Source organism: Fundulus heteroclitus, unplaced genomic scaffold (genome assembly GCF_011125445.2).
Source record: "Fundulus heteroclitus isolate FHET01 unplaced genomic scaffold, MU-UCD_Fhet_4.1 scaffold_50, whole genome shotgun sequence".
NCBI classification, from domain to species: domain Eukaryota; kingdom Metazoa; phylum Chordata; class Actinopteri; order Cyprinodontiformes; family Fundulidae; genus Fundulus; species Fundulus heteroclitus.
The window spans coordinates 2,694,020-2,718,992 of NW_023396923.1; the positions used below are offsets into that span (position 1 = coordinate 2,694,020).

The window sequence follows — 24,973 nt, forward strand, 5'->3', positions numbered from 1 at the left end:
AAATTAAATTGGGGAATATAAAAAAAAAAAAAAAAATCTAGCTGAAGTGATAAAGGTACAGCAGAAGTTCTCACTAGCTGGCAAAAGTGATTTGGGTTCTCAGTTCGATGTCTCTGCGTCCCAGCAATCCACTCTGTTCACTAGCAGGGCTGCAGTATGTCATGGCAAACTGATGAGCTTCTCAGGTTCTGCAAACACATGAGAACAAATTTAAAAAAAATAAATAAATAAATAAATAAATACATTTAAACACACTACACTTAGATTCCTCAGACATGCCATCATCCAACAGGTATGCCCCAAGTAGCTGTGTAAAGCAACCACAACTGCCTCAGGCTGTATGACACGCTGTAACCCTTAAACTGAAATGCACCATCTCTAAGGCCAAAACTTCCTCAAAGATATTTTTAGGAGGAAAACAGAGCGCTAGTTTGTGTGCATGAGAACAGGTTCTCCACTGTAACCCACAACTATGGAATTACATACATGTAAACACACACACACACACACACACACACACACACACACACACACACAACTAGGCTGCATAAAAGCCATCAGTGTTGAATGGAACGTCATGAATGGAAAGCAGCCTTCAGCTGATGGAAGCTGTAGGTCAGGGTGAGTTACATTTGGAAGACTAGATCTAGCAGAGGCACGCTGACTACTTTTAAAGCAGAACATAGCAGAGTAAACAGCTGTATCTGCCACATAGGGCATAAGATGGCACTGCAATACCATCCACAAGTATTCATATCCCATGAAGTTCAACATTACGTTAAAGTAGTGCAGAAATGTGATTCTACAAGGTGTGATTCAGTCTACTTTGCAGCCCTAACTCAGGGCCATATTTTCTCCTCCTGTACATTTAATAATGCAATAAAGTTTGTGGTTGAACCGTTAAAAACAGGGGTGTGATTACTTTGTAGAGAGTGAATGATCAGCTGCTTCTTGCAGTGTTTACCTTTGAAAACTAAGATGGAATATCACCTTCAGATAGTGGAGGATTGTGCGTCTTTAAGAAGCAAAACAGACAAGTAAAGCAGACCCACAGTCAGACAAACACAAAACAGTCAGCATGAATCAACCGAGAGCAGGAAACCCAAACTGGAGGCAACCACACAGGAGAAGAATCACAGGAATGAGACAGTGGAACTTCCACATGAACAAATATTCATTTCCAGAACTGTAAATTGCATCATTCCCCATGATTCATCTCTGGGTTAATGCAGAATCAATGTAAACAGGGGTATGTTAGGAACCTTAGTGGGGGGTGGGGAGTTAATACAGTCCAGGAAAGGAAACAAATGAGAGCAATGCAGCCAAACAGAAATGATCCCAATCAAATACTTACAGGCAAACTTTGCCCAGCCAGTGCTGAGAGGAGAGCCACAAACAAATGAGCAGACATGCAAAGGCTGAAAGTGAGGAACTGATGAATGTCATGATGCCCTAAATGCAAACTACTAGACGTATTCAGTACCTCTCCGGCCAGAGCAAGGGGAATGTGCGAGGAAGTGCTGAGGGCCAGAGATGCTACAGAGTTGGGCAGCTCCTGGATTGGAGCCTCGTCAAGGTCCTCGATGCGAGGTTTCTTGATGTGAGACTCTGGGCTGGTCAGGGGAGTCACGCTGTTCCTCCTAATCAGGGTTCCAGGACCCCTCTTCACCTCCTGCGGGACATCAAAGACACGGTGTCAGACTCATGAACGCCAGGACAACTGAGCGATATGCAACTCAGCTCCTAGCTTGTGGCTGTGCAGCTGTCAGTAATCAGTCAGCTAACCTCTGGTCGGTCTCTGTGGGTGTTCACCGCCTCCACATTTAGACAGATTGACTCCACTTTGCAACCATAGGCGACCGGGGTCAGTTTTAGGACTGTGTGGAGGGGACACCTCAAGTAGGGCATCTCATCTGGAACAACAGATTAAAGTATAAATTGGAACATATTTAAAAGGAGACGTTCTGGATTTTTGAAGATTTGGTCAAGAGGTTATAAAGTGGGAATATTTTAGCAGCAGTATGAAACTCATGGCATTTTTATTTAAAGCATAAGTCTAAATTATCTTGATCCCTTAAGTCAGCTGCTGTTCCAAGAGTCCCAGACCAAAGCAGAATCTTTGAAAACATGACAGCAGTTCATGCAAACACCATTTCCTGATTAAATCATACATCATGCTTGCACTGGGCAGTTATAAGAAACTGGAGGATTAGTTACAGGAAATTGTGGTTGGAGACAAGTGCACCAGTGATGATCTAAACTAGAACTGAAAAAATAAATAAATAAATAAATTCTTCTCAGTGGGTTCATCATTTCAGACAAGATAATTGGTCAGATGCTGCCTCTTTCCTACATCCTCCATTTAAAAAAAAAAAGAAAAAAAAGGAAGAACCACTAAGCGTAAATATGATGATTGGTTTCTGACATTTTCTTTGCAAAACCAATCTGATGTTTTTTGAGCTCTGAAGCTGTTAGGCTAGTGGAAGCCTGCTTTGGCCATGGTCCCCCTCAGACCAGTCGATAGCTTTGTGAATGTATGCTAGAAAATTGCTCTAAACTGCTTCTACGTTTAAAAAAAAAAAAAAAAAAGAAGGAGAGTAGAAAAAGTTCATACCAGCACTCTTATCCAGAAAGTAAGCAAGTAGACAGCGCATTACAGCCTGATGGCAGATCACCAGGACGTTCTCCTGCCTCTCCAGCTCCATGATCACAGGCTCAACCCGCTGGACCAGGTCCTGGTAGGACTGGAATGATTGAGAAGTTTACCATTTGGAAAGGTTAAGCAAACTCTGAACTGCTTGATCAAGTTGAGGATGCCATACCTCTCCCGCTGGATAGCGGTAGTAGTATTTGTCTTCATCTCTCAGTGCAAACTCTTCTGGGAATTTCTCCTTCACTTCATCATAAGTCATCTCCTCACACATGCCCTAAAAGATATCCAATGATGCTAATCAGATTGAGGGGAACAGTCGAAGCTGCTCCATGAGTTCTGATGGCACTTTGAGGTGACACCCACAGCATCGATCTCATTCAGTGCCTTCCACTGCTCGTATGGGACTCCTAGATGCTCGGCTGTCTGGATGCTGCGGCACAGCTGGCTGGTCCACACTTTCAGGTCCTTTAGCTGCTGCTCCTCAACGAACCGAGCCAGGGCAGCAGAAAACTACAGCAAGCAGGAAATGAATGAGCATCAAGTCTCCACATTTAACACTGGGGTGGGGGTGGGGGGTGCTCTGTTATGTCATTTAGCAACTGGCCGTACCTGTTGGCCCCGCTGTGAGAGGCCAGAGTCGCCGCCCAGTCGTCCTTCCAGGTTGTCTGTGCTCTCCCCATGGCGACACAGGTAGATGGTGCGCGGCTGGACGTGGATATTCATCAAGTAGTAAACGATTTTACTCTGAATGTGATCCTGGATCCGGTTGACAAGAAAACGGCGACCAACGTCTATCACCTTGATGAAGGAGTGATCCCTGCAAAGGGCAGCAAATGGGACAGGGTGAGGGATCTGCTTGAAGGGCTGTGGCGGCTACAGAAAGGCCATGACAAATCATGGCATACCTGTCATACTGATCTGGATCCAGAGGCTGGTAACTGGTCCTATAGCATTCAATGCGTTTTTGGAAATCCAACATGGCTTCGGTCTTGTTGCAGTCCTTGTAGTCTGGACAGGACACTTTCACCTCCTGAATGGGGAGGAAAACTGTCAGACGGCAAACGACACGCCTGATGCCAAGAAAGACGTAAGCATTTAGCTCCCCATTTCAAAAAGCTCAAAGATGTGGACCTTCATCATGAAACCCAACCTGAATTAGTGTCCTGATGTTTAACTCACCATGATGTTTGATGCAATGACACTAGGGTCTTCACATACAGACTCAATGAAGAAGATCTGAATGGAACAAAAAAGGGAACCCGATTAAATGAACCGGTCTGGACCTGCTGCCTTGTCACGTCTAATCCGAGCAACGTGTACCTTAAAGTCGTTCTCATTGCCAAACTTCAAGATCAGATCCCTTCGATCTCTTGTCGTGTTGGTGGCATCAAACACCTGAGAGAAACCACAAGACAGCCTGGTTAGATCACACTCCGTGGTTGGGTGTCACCTTTCTGAAGGCAGCCCATAAATGACCGAGCCAGCTTACTGCCACTTGGCCGCCTTCATCCTTCAAGTAGGACTTGACATCTCTCAAGGCTGCTAAGGCACACTGCCTGAAGGTCAAAGTTGAGGCAAACGTTAATCAAATCCGAGAAGGCAACAAGAAGTGCTGATTTGTGGCTGAAGGGAGACTTACTGCCTGATCTTCACAGCAGACTCGTTATCAGGCTTGAAGAAGTCATAGGAGCTGTAATTTTTGACAGCCTCCCTGCGGTATTCTCCGACGTTGAAGACTGCAGAGGAAGACACGGAGAGAAACCGGTATGAACGTCATGTTCCCAGCTGAGAAACATGAGTCGATCCTCTCTGGAAAGCTACTTAAAGGGCATCACATCGTGCAACTGAGAAGTTGCTGAGCTCAACAAACTGCCTCAACATGTTTGTACAGTGCTAAGTACCTTTGGTGGGAATGCCGATCCAGTTGAGGTAGCGGGTGAGCTTCTTGGAAATGTAAGTCTTCCCTCGAGCAGGGAGTCCCACCATCACAATAACGGTTGGAGGGTTGGCGAAGTGAGGGGCGCCAGTGCCTGCAGAGAACACAGCCATGAAAAGTGAGCGTTGAGAAATCTAAATGCAGTCCTCAGCCAGGCAGACCAGCTAGTGCTTCTCCACATAACATCTTCAGACCCATCAGGAGTGTAACTGGGGGACACAAATTTAGACACGCCACAAGCAACTGAACACATCACCAAGCAGTGATCTTCATTTCGCTCCATGCTACAACCAACATGTTTGCTTGCTGCAAAAATTACACCTGACTGTGCAGTTGACCTACTTCAGGAAATAAACTGCCCTACAGATCCCAGGAGGAGTTGATTTCACTTGGCTGTGCATTTATAGTAATCTCACCCCTGGGGCCTCACTGAAGATTTTAGTCTGTTGCCTTTACACAGAGGTTCATGTACAATATGAAAAAGGGAATACAGGTCTTGGCTTTATAAATGGGGGCGGGGGGTTAGGGGGGATAAACAAATAAATCCACATCTATAAAGTCTGTTTTATTATCATGCTGCATCAACACCAGCCTCCTGAGAGGTTATCAGGACACTCGGTGTACCTGTGAGTGTCACAGTGTACCTGTACAGGTGAGTATTTATATATATTAAAAAAAAACAACAACACTCACCTGTACACTGTGACTTCTCCTGTATTGTCTACATTTAAATTGTTTACTTTTAAATCACTGCTGCACCTTATGCTGTAATTTAATTTTACTGCAATTTACAATCTGTATGCAACCAAATTTCGTTCTGTACGCACTCTGTGCATAAAAAATGACAAATAACGTTGTCCGAGTCTAAGAGAGAACCAACCTACACCTCATTGGTTAATCTTGTTTCCACAACAGAGCTACAATGCATAAATGGTAAGATGGATCAAACCCTTAACTCCATTTTTGAACACTTGATTCTTCATTACCCAGCAAGGGATTGCTGGACTCTGCACCCCCAGCTCAAACCTTATTACTCTACAATGCAGATTTAAAAAAGAAAAAAAGGGTGGGGGTCATTTATAAATATTCCAGTTTGAAGTTCTATAAATTTCAGACACAAATTTCTCAAAAAAAAAAAAAAAAAAAAAAAAACCCTCTTCAAGTTTTCCCAGATTTGTACATCTGGGTGCAAAACATTTACCGCACGTCATGAAACAATTGTTGGCTTTTGAACCAATTTCCTTTGAAATAGGTAAATAAAAAGCATGTCGAGAGGTTTCTGAAAACGTCACAGCCAAAATAGTGATTCTAACGATTAAAAAAAAAATGCATTTACCCTGTCTCAAACTGGACAACTTCTGAAACAGCAGCGAAAATCCAGCAACGTCACGTCCGGTCAATCTAAGAAACCCGGACTAACCATTACCAAAGCTTCTCCAGCGTCATGTCCAGGAATCGCAGGCTTATGGGCGGGGTAAGTGTGAGCATGGTGACACCCGTCTCGCCACGCCGCTGTTCAACGGGGCACGATGACGTAGAACATGTGCCGATGAAGACCACCAATCATTGGCGTGGAAATGTTAAAACGCCGGTGCGCTGCAATGTTGTGTTAAAATTAAATTGGGTCGCAGCGTGGAAATGCTAATCTGGTTGAAATTGAACCGGCTTCAAGTCCGCCATTATTAATGTAGTGTCTGGTCTCGACATAAAGCGAAAATGATGTATGGAAACCACAGAATATGGCCACGAGAATACCATCGTGTCTTACCTCTTCGTTTGTCATCCTTGGTGGGAACCCAGATCTTTTGGATCCTGTTCTGGGTGAGCTCTCTTGGCATTCCTTTGGAGGCTGAATCAAAAGCACACAGCTACGACGAATGCGAGTTGCTTAAATTCCGAAGTTTGGCTATAGAACGCTGAAAAACAGCCGGATAGTAGTCGGAGCCGAAGCTTCGTTCACTTTGTCCTCATAGCTCGCTGGGTTAATCTGCCGGTCTGCGGCGCACATCCTCTATTTAACCACGCCCGGCCGGCCGGCGAAGCAACGTGACTTCCGTGACGAAAGCACCCATGAAGCGCGCACAAGAGGATTCCTTTTCTTGACACACACACACACACACACACACACACACACACACACACACACACACACACACACACACACACACACACACACTTCAACATATAGGCCATCACAGCGCCATCCGGTGGTAGACTTATTTTCTTGAGTTGCTCTATTTTAAAACGTAAGACGAGTTTCTGTATTGTATGCCTACATGTTTGCAGTTAAAACCAAGGTGATAATTAATCTTTTTTGTGTTTATAAGAACAAAAACGTTTTATTGACAGTGTATTAAGCCATAAACCTATTTATTTTATATTTATATTTATAGTTCTTTTGTTTTGTCTATTATTAATTTTTTGAGGTTATGGTAAATGCTAAATATTATGGTAAATGCTAAATAATTTGAAAACGGTTTCTAGTTTGCAGTATTCACTTTTTTTTTCTAAAATCTGTAGATCATTTTTAATTTTTAAGATCATTTGTAAGTGTAAAATGTTTCTGTTTACTAATGTACTAATACTATTGTTATAATGTAACTGTTTTTAAGTACATTTGGATACAATTTAAGTTTACAATATTCTCTTTCCTTTGAGTTGTTCTTCTATTCAGATTAACACAAGCTACACACAAATGTTATTTATCTATTTAAACGCTTTATTTGTGCAGTAATTGTCTGCCTGTACCCAGGAAACCCCGCTGGACAATATTCTCTTTCCTTTGAGTTGTTCTTCTATTCAGATTAACACAAGCTACACACAAATGTTATTTATCCTGTACCCAGGAAACCCCGCTGGCTGCGTTTAGCGTCAGCCGTGGAGTAGACGTGCAGAGACGCACGTCAGCGCATCTCGCTCCCACAGATTGGGCTGTACCACTCAGTCAGCTGGGCATAATTAAACACATCCTTCGTCTGGAGTGTTAGGTTAATGTGCCTGCGTGAAAATGCGCTTTCATTTAAATTGTGCACAGCTTGCATTTTAGGACAAGAGTGTCGGTCAGGTTTCAATGCGCTGCAAAAGAATATTAGACTTACATATAAAAAATGTCGAGTCACGAGTCTAAAAATAACTTATGCCATTTTTCCCTTCTAAGATTAAATACTAGGTTTTCGTTTATTATGTTTACCAGGTAGGTGTGAGATTCTCTCCTGTGTGCTATCTTTTGTCATGATAGTGCATGCACTTCCCCTCAGCAACCTGGCAGCTGGCTAGAAAAAAAAGGAGGGGTGTGTGCTCTGTGCCGCTGCAGGAGTGTGTAATGGAGATTCAAACTGCAACTCTCATGCAGCAACGGTTTAAATATACATTCATTCACCTCCTTTTGTTTTAAACAAGACTTTGTTTCAGTTGCATTCTTCTGTTTGAGACAATGAGATTTGCACTGTGGTGGGGTTTGCATGAATGCAGCCGGAGCTCCTTCATTTTCACAAATTTAACAGTTTTTCCTGATCACAAACTTTGTAATCTAAGACAGGGTATGAGTAGATGCAATTCATTTATGTATTGCGAGTCAGACTATGCGCTGTCGCTGTTGTTTTGATACGGGATGTAATCTAAAGGGGTCATAATCAATTTTCAAGGCAACTTATATATATATATATATATATATATATATATATATATATATATATATATATGTGTGTATATATATATATATATATATATATATATATATATAGTGTTTTTACAAACAAAATAAATGTTTCATAAAGTCCCCACTCTGCAGAATCTCTTAGTACAATACTTCATTTGATGAACGGCTATCTTTAACGAAGAACTCCCCGTGGACCAGCTGTGCAGCTTGTAGAACTCAGCTTTATTCTCTGTGTGCAACAATACAACTCCTGGATGTATAGCGCATGTTCGTCAGTCTGTACCGGGCTATGGAAGCCCAATTGTGACATATCACTACATCTCCCCCTTCCAGCAGCAAAACACGCATGCTTAACCTTTGCAGAAATACTTAACAAGTTAGAAAATAACCTTTCTGAACACTAGGATGTTGGGGTAGACTGCCCTCAGTCCGCAGCAACGTAGGGATTATTCTGCTCTCAACATTTGCTGTTCCTATCAATCCAACAAAACCCTCTTAAAAGTTTTATTTAGTTTTAGTACTTTGAGTCAATAAGTCTCTATATCTCAGAGGATTCTGACTACTCTTCCCCTGGATGTAACCTGTGAATCTTCAAGTGAAGCAGGACGCTCCACCTCTGGGTACAGCTGCTTCTGAATAGGGCTTCTAGCCGTGGAGTCGGAACTGTCCCCAGGTGGAAGGCTAGTGGTCGGTTCCACTGGGGAATCAGGTGACTGTAGCTGATCTGGTCGATCGGTGGGCTGTGGGACGGCTTGCAGGTGTTTCAGATTCTGGAGTAGCACAGCTCTATTCTCTGTTTCCACCATGTAAGACTATGGTTCCTTGCATTTGGCAATAATCTTAGCCGGGGTTTTCCAACCTGCTTCTCCATCCAGTTTTATCCTGACATTCTGTCCTGCTTGTAGTGTGGGAAGTGGTTGTGCAGCATGATGGTGATCATGGAAGAACCGACACGCTGACTTTGTCTGATTGTCCTTTTGATGTACCAGTTCTTTGTCCACCGGAGCAGCTTGCAGCTTAATCTCTCTTCCCATTATAAGGAGTGCAGGGCTCACTCCTGTAGCAGTACTAGGGGTTGCTCTGTAGGCCCAAATGGGGATCTGGCTGCTTCAAGATGTTCTTAGCAGTCTGAACCGCTTGTTCAGCAGCACCGTTCGCCTGAGGGTAATGGGGCCTAGAAGTCGTGTGCACAAATCCATACTCTCAGGTGAAATCCTGGAACTAAGTAGATGTGAACTGAGTGGCATTATCACTGACCAGTTCCAGTGGAATTCTCCACCTCAGGGACATGCCCTTGAGTCAACTAATGACACCACGACCAGATATAGAAGACAGGCGAGCTATTTCAATGTCTCTGGAGTAATAGTCGGTTACGATGAGATATTTCCATTTCTCAAACTCACAGGGGCCCTCTGGTAGGGTAGAAGTCAGGAGAGGTTCATGCCTCTGGCCTGGTTTATTTTCAGTGCAGAACTTGCATGATGACACTGTCTGTTTAATCTCACCACTGATGCTCGGCCACCACACAGTCATCCTAGCACGTGCCCGGCACCGTCTTAGTCCTTGGTGTCCTTTGTGTAGATCTGATAGCACCTCAGCCCTCTGCGCAGCAGGAATGACCTGACGGTCCTGATATAACACCAATCCATCCGTTTCAGAGAGATGTGCTCTTGCAGAATAATAACGATGAAGAGATGGGTTTATCACCGTTTTGGGCAGCCATCCATTCCTGACGAAACTTGTAATCTGCTGCAATTCATGATCATGCTGAGTGGCCAGAGAGTCATTGGGATGAGACAGGTGCATTTGCTACAATTGACTCAACATGGGCTTGTACCACATGATATGTGGTCTCATCACTCGCGTGTCTCTGCAGCCTCCTGGATAGAGTGTCTGCCACCACCAACTACTTGCCCTGGACATGTTCTGCTTCCACATTGAACCTTAAAAAGCACATCAGGAGTCTCTGGCACCTTGGAGGAGTATTGTGCAGGTCATAAGTATTGATGAGGGGCACAAGTGGTTTGTGGTATGTTTGTAGAAGGAAACTGTCCATTCCCTGAACATAACGTACAAATCGTTCACACGTTGACACCCCTGCTAAGCATTCTTTCTCGATTTGAGAGTATCTTCTCTCAGCTTCCGACAGCGTGTGGGAGCAGACTGCTACTGGCTTTAAGCCGTCCTCATGTTCTTGTAGTAGAGCTGCCCCTAAGCCGTAGCTGCTTGCATTGGTGTTGATGACGGTTTTCCGATTTGCATCATAATATGCAAGAGCTGGGGCTGACACGAGCATGGCTTTAACAGCAATGAACGCCTGTTCTTGTGTGCCGTCCCATACCCACTTGTTCTCTCTTCTCAACAGGCTGGTGATTGGGTGTTGCTTGGTGGAGAGGCCTGGCAAGAATCTCCCCACATAATTAATCGGACCCAGAACCTGATGCCGCTCCTCCACATTTGTGGGACTCTGCATGCGTGTGATGGCTTCTACCTTGGTCAGGTCCGGTTTAATGCCCTCGGCACTGATGATGTGACCGAAGTACAGAGTTTCTGATTTCGTGAAATGACACTCTGCTTTGTTCAGCTTCAAGCCACTGTGCTTGAAGGTCTTCAGAACTGCATTCAGGTTATCGTCATGTTGGACCTTAGTCTGTCCATAAACAAGAATGTCGTCCATGACTACGACAACACCTTCATGATCCTTTAGCAGTGTGGATAACTGTCTTTGAAAAAATTCTGGAGCTGACGTGATTCCAAATGGCAGTCGTCTGAAGCAAAATCTACCAATGGGGGTTATAAATGTTGTCAGTCTTCTGCTCTTTGCATCAAGAGGGATCTGCCAAAATCCACACAAGGCATCTAAGGTGAAAAACACCTTAGCCCCTGCCAGCTTTGGAGCAATGTCTTCCAAAGTTGGTAGGACGTAGCACTCTCGTTTTACTGCTTTGTTTAAGCGTTTTAGATCCACACATACTCTTACTTGATCTCTGTTTTACTTCTCAACAGCAGTTAGCAATATATCCCATGTTAAGAACTGCCAAGGGATAGCCAATAAAAATTAAAAGAGCTTGACTGGTAAACCTTTTTATACATATAAAAAAGACATTCATGACCTCCTGCACTGCTTGAGTTTTTCACAGTTTAACAAAATTCCACTATTGCCTCACCATTGCCTCCATTTGGACTTTGAAACCTTATTTCCTGTCGTGTCTAGAAAATGATTCATGATGTTTGTCCCATTCCTCTCCCATCCTGAGTTTACGGGTTGAACACTCATTCCCCTTGACCACCTGAACTAAAGGGAAGCTGGATGACTCAGAAAAAAGAATGCTGCTCAGATTGAGTAGGTCAAGCGTGTGAGGAAAAATGTAAACACTTACTTAATGCATGTAAAAGAGTTCATCAACTGACAAGACAACATTCCAGAGTAGATGAGTTACATTTGTTTAATGCATAATCTCCATGCAAATAATTTGTAAAATATAGGTCTTTAGATTAGAATATCATCCAAAGTTAAATTTATTTATCTCTTTAGTTTCAGGAAGTGAAATGAATTTATTATCAGAAGAAATACTGAGTTCATATGCTGTATAATCTATGAAAATACTTCTCAATAGACCCATATATCTGTAATATGAAGTATTTTTAGTGTATCTACCTGCGATAGACTGGCGACCTTTCCAGGGTGTACCCTGCCTGTCGCCCATTGACAGGTGGAGGCACCAGCACCCCTTGCGACCCCACAAGGGATTGTTGTGCTATATTAAAACAGGATAGACGTGTTAGAAAATGGATGGATGGATGGATGGATGGATGGATGGATAATGTATCTACATTATATTTTAATTTTCATTGAATGTGTATTTTTTATTAGCAGTAATCAGAATTAACTACATTAAAGGAAATAAATAGATAAAATGTTTAGCTTTCTGTGTAATGATTTATATAATATTTCAGTTTTCAGTTAAAAAACTGTAATACATTACATTTTTAATGATGTTGTAATTTATTGAGAGGCACCTACTGTAGTTGCTGGCCTCCTCTCATTGAATTAGAGGTTATTTACTAGCTGTCCCGTGTTGTTGACCATTTTAAAATCTAAAGATGAGCAAAAATGTCCAAATTGGGCCTGATTAGCTATTTTCCCTCCCGTGTCATGTGATTTGTTAGTGTCCTAATATGGGTCTCAGGTGTGTTAAATTTGGTGTTATCACACTTCTTGATACTAATCACTTGAAGTTTAACATGACACCTATGTCATGAACCGAGATAGAGGACCCAGTATACAGCAAGACAAGCAGAGGTTTGAAATAAAAGGTAATTTATTAAGACAGTGAAACAAGCGGAAACAAAAATGGCCGTCAAGCCAAAACGGGACGACAGTGTCCAAAAACAGCTTAGAGCAGACTATCAGCAAAATAATCAAGACAGGGGTCAGGTTAGCTACAACACCAAAGGACAGATCTGGTCAGGCAACAAGCAGGCAGTCAGAACAGACAGGGGGCAGGCTAACTCAGTAAGTCCAGGAATAGAACTGGATCAGGCATCCAAGGCAGCCAATCCGAACATGCGGGGGTAAGGCAAAAACTGACCGATAATCGGGCCAGGCAGAGTACAGGCAAAATGAGCAGGCAAATAGGTCAGGCAGGTAAACGGATAAATTTGAGGTCAGGCTGGCTCAGAAATCCGGAGGCTAGTTGGGTCTGATCGACAGACAAAACAATGAACAGAAAGTGCTGGACTAGACTCACCATCTGGCATGGAATGATCTGGCAGAGAACGGAGGAGTGAAGCAGGTATAAATAGAGCAGTGGACAGGTGAATCGGAGTGAAGACGGCCCTTTTAAGATTTTCAGTCTGACTGATTTTTAAAATGAAATTTCCTAATTTCTTCCCCTTTTCAGGCATATAATCTATCACATAAAATCCAAATGAAAGAAATAATTTGTAGGTATTACAAAATATGAAAAAGATGCAAATGCTTTTGCAGTCCACAGTAAATCAGAGCTGCTTTACTAAGTCATAAAGAAAAAAACGAAAGATGAAGAGCACAGGCAGATATATTGTCTACCTTTGGATTGGTTTAGAAGGAGTAGGTTTAACCTTCTTTAATACAGTGCTCCTGCCTGTAACTAAACTAAAAGAAATCCTGTGTTTAGCGTCCTCTTTTCTCTGTTTTAAACCCAGGCGTTGTCTTTGAGCGAGTTTCCCCAAAATTAGGTGTTGACTCATTCAGGGCTGAACTTGAGAGGAAGTAATTAAAATATTAGCAAGGAAAAAACTTAATTAAGGCTGTGCTCTGTAATGGATTTTAATATGATGTCTTCCATGTGGACACTGATAAATTTCCAGATTATCTTCTTTTCTACTTTTTTTTACTCTGTAAGGCAGTGGTCCCCAATCCTGGTCCTCGAGGGCCGGTGTCCCTGCAGGTTTTACATGTGTCCCTGATCCAACAAAACTGACTTACTTCCCCAGTGTGCTGTCAAGTTCTCCAGAATCCTCCTAATGACCTCATTATTTGACTCAGGTGTGTTGAAGGAGAGTAACAAATAAAAGTTGCAGGACACCGGCCATCGAGGACCAGGATTGGGGACCACTGCTGTAAGGTTTGGGTATCATTTATTTTTGTACTGCACTGTGTTGTTACAGGGCTGAAGTACGACTGGGTCGCCGCCTTTGGGGTCTCCATTCTGATGCACGACTCTGTTTGACCCAAGCATCGACAGAGAGTCTGCCAAAGCCGTCTGGCAGCCCAAATCCTTACACATCCAACAACGTACTTAGAAGATGGTATGAGGTCACAGTCACTTGTTGTTTTTCAAGTCTATACAAGGTCAGATGATTATTATCACCCTTAAGGTGTTATTACAAGGCTGACCCTGTGTCATGTCATGAAATCTTATTCCAGATGTGAGGCACAGTGGTGGCTTTGTCATGGTTCGGACTTCTTTGTTTCTATCTCTTTTTTCCCTTAGGAACTGAATGACTTAAAATAGATAAACGTGACACCTGTACAAAAACTACAGAAGAACCATTTAAAAAAAAAAAAAAAGATTATTTGTACATGTGGTTAGTTTTCCAAGGAGTGGGCTAAAAGGAAAAAGATGGTGAACAAAAGAAATCATGGTTATGTTTCATGTGATGGTCAAGATCAAGTCAATGCCCACAAATGAATTAGCTCATTAACATGTTGTTCCATCAAGCAGGTTTCCAAGACGTGAGAACTTTTGGCAAAAATAGGTAGATGCACCTTCTGCTGACAAAGACACGCTGACTAATGGAGCCACATGAATGTTTACCCTTCTAGCTCTCTGTTAGCAAGTCATATATGTACTGGTATGTAGGTCAGGTCCCATTTTCTAGAATCCTTTGCAGGCTGCTTAGGAATAGACAGCAGTGATTGCTGTGATAATAAAGGACCTGAAGGACTGCAGACCACATTGCTGGTTCATTGGAATACAAAAATATCTTCAAGTCAAACAACGTGAAGGATGGCCTGCCAGAGGTAGAACTTTTGTTATACGATTGGATGGAGCTGTTCTGTTAGGTTTTGCTTTATACTGGTGACACAATCACTATAGCTGTGTCTCAATTTGCAGGCTGCGTCCTTCAAAGGACCCAGCCTACACAGCCTTAGGAGGACCCAGCCATCGGAGGATGGTCCAGAGGACCCTCAACCGTTGGTAAATGGGACGGTCTAGCCTTTGGAGCACTTCCTGGTTGCGACACGACGTCATCACATCTACCCCAAGCCCGGGAAAAACAGCGCCAGACGACAAAAAAATGGATATGGAAATTTTTTTTATTTACTTGTTATTGGAGGAGAGTCGGTTTAGACGGCTTCGGCGGTAGCAAAACCGGCAGCAAAACCGGCAACGATTTTTTTCTCAGGCTGGGAGAGCGCAGTGGAGAGGTAAAATTTACCTGCTATTATTTTCACCCAGGGGCCTGCTACTGATCATAATATACCAGTTATTAAACAAACGCTTGTCAGCAGATTGACGAATATGTTTAAATATAAAATTTTATATTTATTTGTAAGACTTGATATAAGCTTGTTTGTAACTTTAGTAATTTGAATTGAATAGTTAAATGTGTACAAACCCTTTAAATAACTGACTTAAATCACTACTTTCACTATCACTAAAAAAGCGCGCAAAGGACCTCGGGAAATCTTATGGCAGGCGAGGCCACTGAGGATGGTAGCGGTGCATCCTCAGAATTCGGGGAAAAGGAGGACGCATTCGAAGGCTGCATTTTAAACATCCTCAGAATTTTAGCCAAATGGGACGGCCTCCGCGCATCGTTGTGACGTCACTGGCCTTAAAATGCGTCCTTCGAAGGACGCAGCCTGCGAATTGAGACATGCTGTATATGTTACATTTTCAATTATTTCCAGAATAACAAACACATTAAATGTGTTGAGGGGATCCGTTTTGGTGACCTTAGGATCGCGTCTCTGCTATTTGCAGATGACGTGGTTCTATTGGCTTCATCAGGGCGAGATCTACAGCTCTCACTGGAGCGGTGTGCAGCCGAGTGTGAAGCAGCCAGGATGAGGATCAGTGCCTCCAAATCCGAGACCATGGTCTTGAGCCGGAAAGGGGTAGAGGGCCTTCTCCGGGTTGGGGAGGATGTGCTGACCCTAGTGGAGGAGTTTAAGTATTTTGGGGTCTTGTTCACGAATGAGGGGAAGATGGAGCGGGAGATCGACAGGCGGATTGGTGCGGCGTCTGCTGCAACGGTCCATTGTGGTAAAGAGAGAGCTGAGCAGAGAGGCAAAGCTCTCGATTTACTGGTCGATCTGCGTTCCTACCCTCATCTATGGTCATGAGCTTTGGGTCATGACCGAAAGAATGAGATCCCGGATACAAGCGGCAGAAATGGGTTTTCTCCATAGTGTGTCTGAGCTCTCCCTTAGAGATAGGGTGCGGAGCTCAGTCATCCAGGGATAACTCAGAGTAGAGCCCCTGCTCCTCCATGTCGAGAGCAGCCAGTTGAGGTGGCTCGAGCATCTGGTCAGGATGCCTCCTGGACGCCTCCCTGGTGAGGTGTTCCGGGCACGTCCCATAGGGAGGAGCTGGCCCAAGTGGCTGGGGAGAGGGACGTCTGGGCCTCCCTACTGAAGCTGCTACCCCCAGGACCCCACAACATCAAGAGTTAGAGATACCTTTGAAAACATCTCCAACTTGGCTTCTGTTGTGTAATATTATGAAAAATTCCCCAAAATTCTTGCTGCGGTTATAGTAAATGGCTTGTACTTGTATAGCGCTTTAACTAGTCTGACGACCGCCAAAGCGCTTCACACTACAGTTTAGTCATTCACCCATTCACACCCAGACGGTAGTCAGCTATGTTAATAGCTACAGCTGCCCTGGGGCAGACTGACAGAGGTGAGGCTGCCAGGCACCGGCACCACCAGGCCTTCTGACCACCAGCAGCAGGCAAAGCGGGTGAAGTGTCTTGCCCAAGGACACAACAACAGTCAGAGCCGGGGGATCGAACGGCAACCCGCCAATTGCAGAATAAACTCCCTAACATCTGCACCATTGTCATTATCCCTTTTTCCTTCCACTCAACCTTCTATGAATTTGCTTCAATTCAGCAGCTTCTGCAGCAGTGACTATTTATGGCTTCCTCCTTCCTCGTAAAGGGTGTCGATGACCGTCTTCGGGACATCTGTCCAGTCAGCAGTCTTCCCCATGATTGTCTCACATGGTGAACCAGAATGAAACCATTCAGAGGTGGTAGAAACCTTTGCCTGTGTTCTGAGTCAATGAGCTGATTAGAGTTTAACACCACAAGTTTCCAATATTTCACCTTTTCACAATATTCAAATTTTCTGAGATGCTGAATTTGTTTGTTTTTTTATTGTCTGTAAGCCATAGTCCCCAGAATTACAAAAAATAATTGACATATCTGTTTTCTGTATTTTGAAACCTAAAAACAGAAATGGTGATTCTTTTTAAATATAAATACAATTTCCCATAGTAAATCATCAAAAAATTATTTTTCAAACAGTCATGTGACATTTATTGCTCTAATTTTTAATTGACAGGAAAAGTAAAAAATGGTTCTTTGGATTGTAAAGGTTGCAAACCAGGCAAACCTTTTTGTGGGAGTTTAGGAGCCATTCAGATACAGGCTTTCCTGCTACATAACTCAATTGTGCTTGAATTTAAAGGTCCCGAAATAATTGCCAGACTCCATCAGAATTTTCTGGTGAAGAGCAGAACTCCTGATTATATTACCTACATCTAATTATTTGGTTCCCAAAACAGAATGGCTTTGTAACCCTTTCCAGATTAATAGATGTCAATGACTTTCTCATTAGAATTTTAAATCTATAACAGGGCCGGATCCCTGATGTCACCCTTTGAGATTTTTTAACTTACATAAGGCCCGGTTGTATTAGAATTAGATTTTCTTTTTCATTCAATAAATGAAACCATCATATAAAATTGTACTATGGTTATCTTTGTCTAACAACATTTGACAATCACATTTAGCTGTGACAAAGCAAAAACAAAAGAAATCTGTACAGACATTGTACCTTTTCTGTTGAACGAGGGAGTTTTTATTTACCCATATTCTCTTGACCTTTGAACCATGCTATATAAACATTAAGAAGAAACCTTTTAAATGGGTCTCTCTTCTCATTTCTGCTTCAACATCCATCTCGTTACCCTGATCTGAAATAAACCTGCTCCAGAGGGATGCCTTCTTATGCTCTCAACCAGGAGCTCCAGGGCCCCTCTGGCTCACTTACATAAGCTCTGAATGAGGCTGGGCGTTTAATGCCCTAGCCCCCCTCCTATAATCCAGCAAGGCTAAATTGGGACTCCTGGTCCCCAAAGGGATGTTATCAACTGAGGAAAGCAGTATTATGTCAGAAAGTTCATGCACGGAAACTAGGCTTCATGGTAAGCAGGACTTTTTCCCTTATAGGATGAAAACAATGATAAAGCTATCCACACACCAAGTTCCATTATACCTTTTACTTGACAGAAAGGCATTTAATAATCACAAACATTAGATTGAATCCTTATCACTACATTTACACTGCTGTTTATAAAAATAATTATGTACAAGTGGGGTACAGGGTGTTTGCTGAGCTTCTGGTGGAGATATCACACTTGCTCTCCAAGATCCAAAACCCGAAACTTGTCTAGATTGTAGAAGCAGGCCTTGACGACTCGACCTCCAAAATAACGTCCGTTTAGATCCACAACGGCTGCAGAGAAAGGAGATTCAAGGTCAGACTGCATCTTTACTGTTCCATTATCATGAGTTCAAACATCTGCCCCCCTTTAGGATTACTTTATTACAGGTAAGTATTCACATACCCTTTGAACGTCTTCACATTTTGTCATGATACAACCACAGACTTCAGCATATTCTATTAAAGTGTTATGCAATACAGCAAGGCAATGCAGTGCCCAATTGCAAAATGCATGTTTTTTTGTTTTTTTTTAAATAGAAATCCGAAAAGTGTGGTGTGCATTTGTGGGCAAGTATTTGAGAATCCCTTTTTGTTGCATTCTACTGTTGCAAATCTTTTAAGGTGCGTCTCCATCAGCGATGCACATCTATAGACTCAATGTCGATTGGTGCATTCTTACTACAGACTTAAGTTTCCCCCACTTTCTTCTGTCCAAAACAGCTCGGGCTCAGTCAGATTGGATTGTCTGCTAGTCTTGCTACATATTCTTAGATGAAATAATGTCAGGACTTTGACTAAACTATTCTAACACAAATATACTTTTATCTTAGCTATTCCAGTGGAATTGCAGCTTTATGTTTAGGGATGTCGTATTGCTGGAAAAACTTCTGAAGTCAGTTAGTATTAAAGCTACAGTTGGTAATCCTGTTCAGAAACACTTTGTTATACTGGGTAAAATCATCCTTCCGTCCTGAAAGTAGTCAATACATTATGTATTCAAAAAAAGCAGGTGAAAAAAAAAAGTTTGAGTTCATGGGGTATCGCCTGTCTGTTGGTTATCCCACATGCCAATCATTCTGACGTGCTCATGCAATGCTAATGTACGTGCTTGTTCCTAGTTAGTTTCCCTGCTGGCTGCACATGCACACTTCTAGTGTTTATGTATGTGGTTAGCTTCGGTATTAGCCGTTCATTGTAGCTTCGCTGCTCTCACCATATACTTTGAACATGGCTCAGAGTCACAAGAAGCAAACCCCTTTCAAGTTTATTTGAAGAGGATGGCCTCAGTAAAAAGAAATGAGACCAGAGTGGATTTGAGAAATTTTTCCCCTTGTGATACCCTGAGCTTACCTGACTCCGCCAGATAGATTTGCTCCGCATATCCATCTGGAAACCTTCCGTTGAAGTAATTTTGGGAAGGGGCGAAAATACTGGTTAGCTGATTGGCCTATGTTGGTGATAGACGGGCCAAATAAACCAATCAGATTCGTCGTCGCTCGTAACAGAGCGACGACGAAAACACAACCACAAGCCAAGCTACTCTTGCTGCTGCAGGTAAAGGCTCGTTAGCTCAGCAGAGAAATACTCTGTAATTCCGATAAAACTTGCTCGATAGCCGCGCTAACGCTAGTTTCATCGGCTGAAGCCGCCATGTTCTTTAGACTGAACTGACGCGCTTCCCGTTGCGTCACACTTCAACCCGCCTCAAAGCCAACGCTGATTGGACGTTCGTTTGGTGAACGGCTCCAAATTTTCTTCAACGGAGGGTATCCAGACTGATCTGCGAGTGAAACCTTGAAACCTCGCGAGATCAGGATGGTCTCACGAGGCTAACCCTGAGCAGCCGAAGAGCATTTAAGATGATCTTGCGCATGTGCAGTTATTCAAAAAGGAACTTTGGGAAACTTTCGGAAAAATTGACCACTACCTTAAAGTTTCACAACACACTTATGTAAAACAGTTTTCCACACAAACTATTTGAAGAAATTGGTAAAAACAGGAACCTGTCCAGGATTTTGAACAAAATGTGACATGGGGGAGGAATCAAAATGGATTGTGAGCAAGGAATTTCACACCCAGGCAGAGACAGCCCCTGATTCAGTCTCTTCCCCACTTCTTCCCAGGACTCACAGCGAGAGAGTCCCCTGGACAAGCCAGCCAGGCATGGGGCCTGAAAGACCCACCAGCCAACCATCACAGGGGAGAAATCCCTCTTCGTCCGGATGACCTTATCGGGTGAATCAGATTTAAGCCTACAGTCCTTACTTCAGCGTCACACCCCAGAGGACAGAATCCCTACATGCCGAAAACAGCTTTGTTAATTTTTCCACAGGTATTACAGGAAAGCTGACTAGAGACGGCGTGGATCGGCCTCCTTTACCCACTTCCCAAGCTGAAAGCAAAAAGGAGCTTAAATCACGTCAGCAACCGGGTCAGAGACTGCAGGCAGGACGTCGGGCCAGCCTACCCTCGACCACTTGTCGGCTAGCCACAGAGCCGCTAGCACACTGCTGAAAGAACCAACATTTTCCCTTTCCACTGCTCTCTTCCTTGGACGGCCAAAGTGAATTGAACTCACACGAGGCACCGACAGGTTTTACAGAGAAATAAACATGGAAAGCTAAATGGTTTGTTTGGAAATCTTGTGTAACGTCCACATGGTGTTTTAAACACAGGGCTGAGCAACATAGCTCCCGTTAGCATGTTGATACCATGTCATTGCCTATGAAATTCGAGTGTGTTTTTATCGTTATTACAAAATATCTCCACAAGAGTTGTATACACTGATGGGATATTTATGTTTGTTTTATCCTTTGCACTCATTACGACTAAATTAAATCCAAAGTTTTAAAGTTAGGGTTGAAAGTCCGCTAGCCTAAACGCTATTAGCTTCTGGTGAGATCTGGTTTCCGGATATCCAGCTACGACTCGTTCCAAGCATAAGCCTTGTTTGTTTCGCTCCTCCATCATTCGATAGTGCTATGAGCGTTATTGCCACATTAATTAATATGGAATATTAATGTCGACTTAAAGGCGTTTTTTTTAACTTTAGGATTAGCAGATTTCAGCGCCCGACCGCTACAGCGACCCCTAGCCTCCCAGAGGTATAATCGCATTAATAAAATCAAGCGACTCTATAGTTAATGATTTTACAGAGAAAATCTTTCTTTAAAATGTTACTTTGTCAAATAATGTTTTGTTTATTTCAGGATTTGCATTGTGAATGGGTTGAAACATGTCAAATGTTCTGAATTAGTTAAGCTAATTTAACCTCAATTCAGGTTCTTTAAGATGAACTTTGGTTCTTTAACTCAGATCTGCAGTGAACCAGGATTCACTGAATTATTCTGATGAGGCTGATCAACTATTTTGTTTTGTCTTTTGTTTCTTTTTGGTGTGTTTCACCTCACTACTAGGCAAGTGAAACTTGCCTAGTAGTGAGGTGTTGTTGATTGACATATAGTGTTAATTCAGATAAAGAGCATTATATAGTGATGTTCTCTGGATGTTCATGTTATTTCTGTTAATAAATTCTTGAACTTTAAGAGAAGTTGTCACTCATTTATTCTATGCGTGTGCAGAGTTTGCTGTTAAAAGATCGCCAGTGCTTGTATCATCCCTTTTAACGATTGTTCTGATATCAGCTCTGGAGCTGATATTCACCGGACAATAACAGACAGAGAGTTATTTATAAAAAGGTATTAAATAACTTTAAACAGTGTATAATTGCACAAGAGCAGCAGAAGAGATTTCTCCACCTGGCTCAAGCTTGTCATCGTTTTCTGTGTGAACCCATTCTTTGATAGCATGACCCGTTTTCTTGGGAGGTGTGATGCAAGCGCAGTTCTGCTGGTCCCGTATGGAGTTGACTGGATTGCGTGGCCGCATATGATACAACACCGCAGGGAGCCAAGTCTCACCTTGATTTTGATCTGGGCCAACTCATTTAGAATGGGGCACACTTTTCCACGCATTATTAGAGCAGTTACACAATCTCAAAAAGAAAGCAATGTAATTACGTGCATCTCCTGTCTAGAGAAGAAAAAGGAAGACAGATGCCATGATGGATAAATGCTGACCTTTGATGGCCGACTCCACCCGCTCAAACTCCAGGAATATCCTGACTGCTTCATCATCAGGCACTTCAGCAATCTGCGAAGGAAAATATCTTTGTTAATTATCTTTCTCGTCACTTTGGTATTGTTCTGTCCACCCTTATTAGCTGTACCTCAAAAATGACACATTTAACCACTTTGCCGTATTTCTCGCACTCTTCTTTCGTCTCCCCCTCCAAGTCTTCGTCCACTTCCCCTCGACCCACCATGTTCTGCAAAACAACCGAGAACTTTGGATTTTAGGTTTCTGTTTAGTTTCATAAGAACTCAGCCATTTGAACGACCTTTCATTTTACAAAATACCCTGTGGATAAAAAAATTAAAAAAAAGGTTGACACGCGTACCCTCAGCAGAACCACTTTGGTCGGGTTTTTCAGGATCTCCGTCAGTGGGTTGGCCTCCGACTTCTTGGAAGAGTCCGCTGATTGGCCGGAAACGCATAACAAAACAATATTTCCAGGCTGATAAAGATATTTACTCAAGATATGAGATGGATGAAACTATTCAGCCAATGTTTGGTGATTGCTAAGCAGAAATTAGGTGTACTTTTTTACAGCTGGTTTTATTGTGTAACAGCATGGCTGAGAGATGACTTAACGGGTCACTCATTTTAACTGTTGGTATTCCAGGAAAAGTGTTAAAGCAGGAAATGGACAATGCCTGACAAATAGACTGCAGAAAACAATCGGAGCTGAACATCAGATCCATCATGTTAAAATATTAAAACCAGTTCATGCAGGCCCAGAGGGAAAAAACGCTCGAGTTTCAGGTTTAATTGCCTCTCATCTGGAGGCCTCTTCTCAGACTGAAGTCTGTTTTTTTTCCTCAGCTCCATTTATGACAGAGAAAGGCAGAAGCTCTAAAGTCTAAGGCACAGCATCCATGGTGCAGCTTCAAAACTCAAGCTTTAGCTTTATTGCTTGAAGGAAGACTGGCCAACAACAACACTGTTCAATGTAGAAGGCGGCTCAAAAGGAGCCATTTTCAGCAACAACAACAAGGCATTTCAGGTTTTTTTTGGTTTATTGAGCCATCCACCACAGATTGTACCCATCTTGGGGACATTTTGTACAGAGTACAGAGGCAGCAGGAGATCCAGAAGACAAAGCAGTGAGCAGTGAGCCCAGTAAGAGCAGAGTTCAAATTTAGAGCACAGGAGTAGCAGAGGCTTTACTTGAGACACTTATGAGGCAGGAAACCCAGCAGCTAGCAGAGGCTAAATTGAAGCTCCAAGGAGGCAGGAAACCCAGCAGCTGACAGAGGCTTAACTAGAGGCACAGAGGTGGCAGGAATCCAGCAGCTGGCAGAGGCTTAACTAGAGGCACAGAGGTGGCAGGAATCTAGCAGCTGGCAGAGGCTTAACTAGAGGCACAGAGGTGGCAGGAATCCAGCAGCTGGCAGAGGCTTAACTAGAGGCACAGAGGTGGCAGGAATCCAGCAGCTAGCAGAGGCAAACCAGGCTGACTGACGTGAAGTGAGCGGAGACTGATGACGAACCGACAGGGAAGAGAAGACTGAGGGAGGCTTTTGGAGGGAGGCTTATAGGTGGAGTGAGTCTGACTAGTGATTAGTGTCTAACAGGTGTGACTGATTGCTGGGGAGTGGAAGGTGAGCTGAGTGAGAGGAGGTGGTGTAGGAAAATAACAGGGGGAAAAAGCCAGGAAAAAAATAAACCATGACACTCTGTTCATATTTTCAGATTGTTACTGGAAACCAGTCCAATCCTCCCCAAGGCGAGTCCTCGAATAGCAACTGGAATCTTCAGCTGAATTTACCAAAGCTAATTTGAGACTTAGGTTCATAAATCCTAATTGAAACTGTGTGTTTCTCTTGTTTCTAAGCATTGATGCCAGAGGGGAAATGCCCATATGGAAAAGACAAGCCGCTTACTCAGCAGGACTGTTTATCGCAGCATTTAGAGATTAGATTAGTGACGAAAAGACATTTGTCTGAAGGGATAACAGTGGTTATAAATGACCTTCCTGTCCTGTGATCTCATTTAAGAACACATCCTGCATAATCTACTGGGATTTGTGCCATATGTTGCAGGGAAAAACGTAAAAATAAAATAAACCACCTGATGAATCCCTCACTGGTGCTGAATGCTAGTGCCTCAGAAATAGGCCCTTCTCTATCTGCAACCAACAGAATTAGCCTGCAACATGATAATTTGTCAAAAAATGATATGTAAAAGATGAAACACACTCGTCACTCAGGGTGGATATGACAAAAACATGCAGGTTAAAGCAGTCAACGTGTGGTTAGAAAAAAAAAAACAACAACATGAAAATAACGTATAAAAATCTGGTTTTGATAGACATTAGAAAACATGCATCCATAAACAGATGTCAAATCCTTCATTCCAAGGTTTATATAAACATAAAAATCATTGCTTATTTTAGCAAAAATGGGAGTGCCAACACACATGCAGACACACCCTCCTAAAGGTTAAACAACACTGAACAGAACAGTCTGCACAGGAGTAAGAAAATGGTAGTGGAGGCCAACCTGTAGAGCCTCCGATGGACGTATCAGCAGCCCCTGACTGGCTCGACCCTGCTGCTCAGTCGCACCAACAGACACAAAAACACAATAAAAACACATGTACGTGACTATAAAACATTCGCCTGATGCAGAGATGACACTTGTTTATTCACAGTAGCAG

General features: G+C 42.9%; 2 protein-coding genes and 1 long non-coding RNA gene across 10 annotated transcripts in view; 1 reads left to right on the plus strand and 2 right to left on the minus strand.

The window, feature by feature from the left end:
- Positions 1 to 6,672, minus strand: pfkfb3 (6-phosphofructo-2-kinase/fructose-2,6-biphosphatase 3). 5 transcript variants are annotated; one of them, XM_036132406.1, is made up of 16 exons: positions 6,358 to 6,672; positions 4,555 to 4,683; positions 4,293 to 4,389; positions 4,143 to 4,209; positions 3,974 to 4,048; positions 3,833 to 3,889; positions 3,559 to 3,683; positions 3,263 to 3,470; positions 3,017 to 3,163; positions 2,823 to 2,927; positions 2,615 to 2,744; positions 1,786 to 1,913; positions 1,484 to 1,672; positions 1,355 to 1,377; positions 965 to 1,015; positions 1 to 188 (listed from the first exon to the last, which is right to left on the minus strand). In XM_036132406.1, the coding sequence occupies exons 1-16, from the start codon at positions 6,425 to 6,427 to the stop codon at positions 182 to 184; spliced, it is 1,608 nt and encodes a 535-aa protein (XP_035988299.1). In that variant the 5' UTR covers positions 6,428 to 6,672; the 3' UTR covers positions 1 to 181. The 5 variants fall into 5 exon arrangements, with proteins under 5 accessions (XP_035988299.1, XP_035988303.1, XP_035988301.1 ...); XM_036132410.1 differs by lacking the exon at positions 6,358 to 6,672 and adding an exon at positions 5,926 to 6,028; XM_036132408.1 differs by lacking the exon at positions 1,355 to 1,377 and having other exon boundaries at positions 6,358 to 6,671.
- LOC110367569 lies at positions 6,072 to 21,238 on the plus strand. The gene is made up of 3 exons (XR_004929667.1): positions 6,072 to 6,410; positions 13,900 to 14,040; positions 20,317 to 21,238. It is a non-coding gene; the product is annotated as an uncharacterized LOC110367569 (long non-coding RNA).
- Positions 18,234 to 24,973, minus strand: part of rbm17 (RNA binding motif protein 17) — a 26,335-nt gene continuing 19,595 nt past the window's right edge. For all 4 annotated transcript variants that reach the window (XM_021313725.2, XM_021313724.2, XM_036132411.1 and 1 more), the window contains exons 9-13: positions 24,817 to 24,867; positions 22,653 to 22,729; positions 22,422 to 22,520; positions 22,273 to 22,345; positions 18,234 to 18,484 (exon numbers count right to left, since the gene is read on the minus strand). In XM_021313725.2, coding sequence (XP_021169400.1) covers positions 18,381 to 18,484; positions 22,273 to 22,345; positions 22,422 to 22,520; positions 22,653 to 22,729; positions 24,817 to 24,867 — 404 coding nt within the window. In that variant the 3' untranslated portion in view covers positions 18,234 to 18,380. The remainder of the gene's footprint in view (positions 18,485 to 22,272; positions 22,346 to 22,421; positions 22,521 to 22,652; positions 22,730 to 24,816; positions 24,868 to 24,973) is intronic.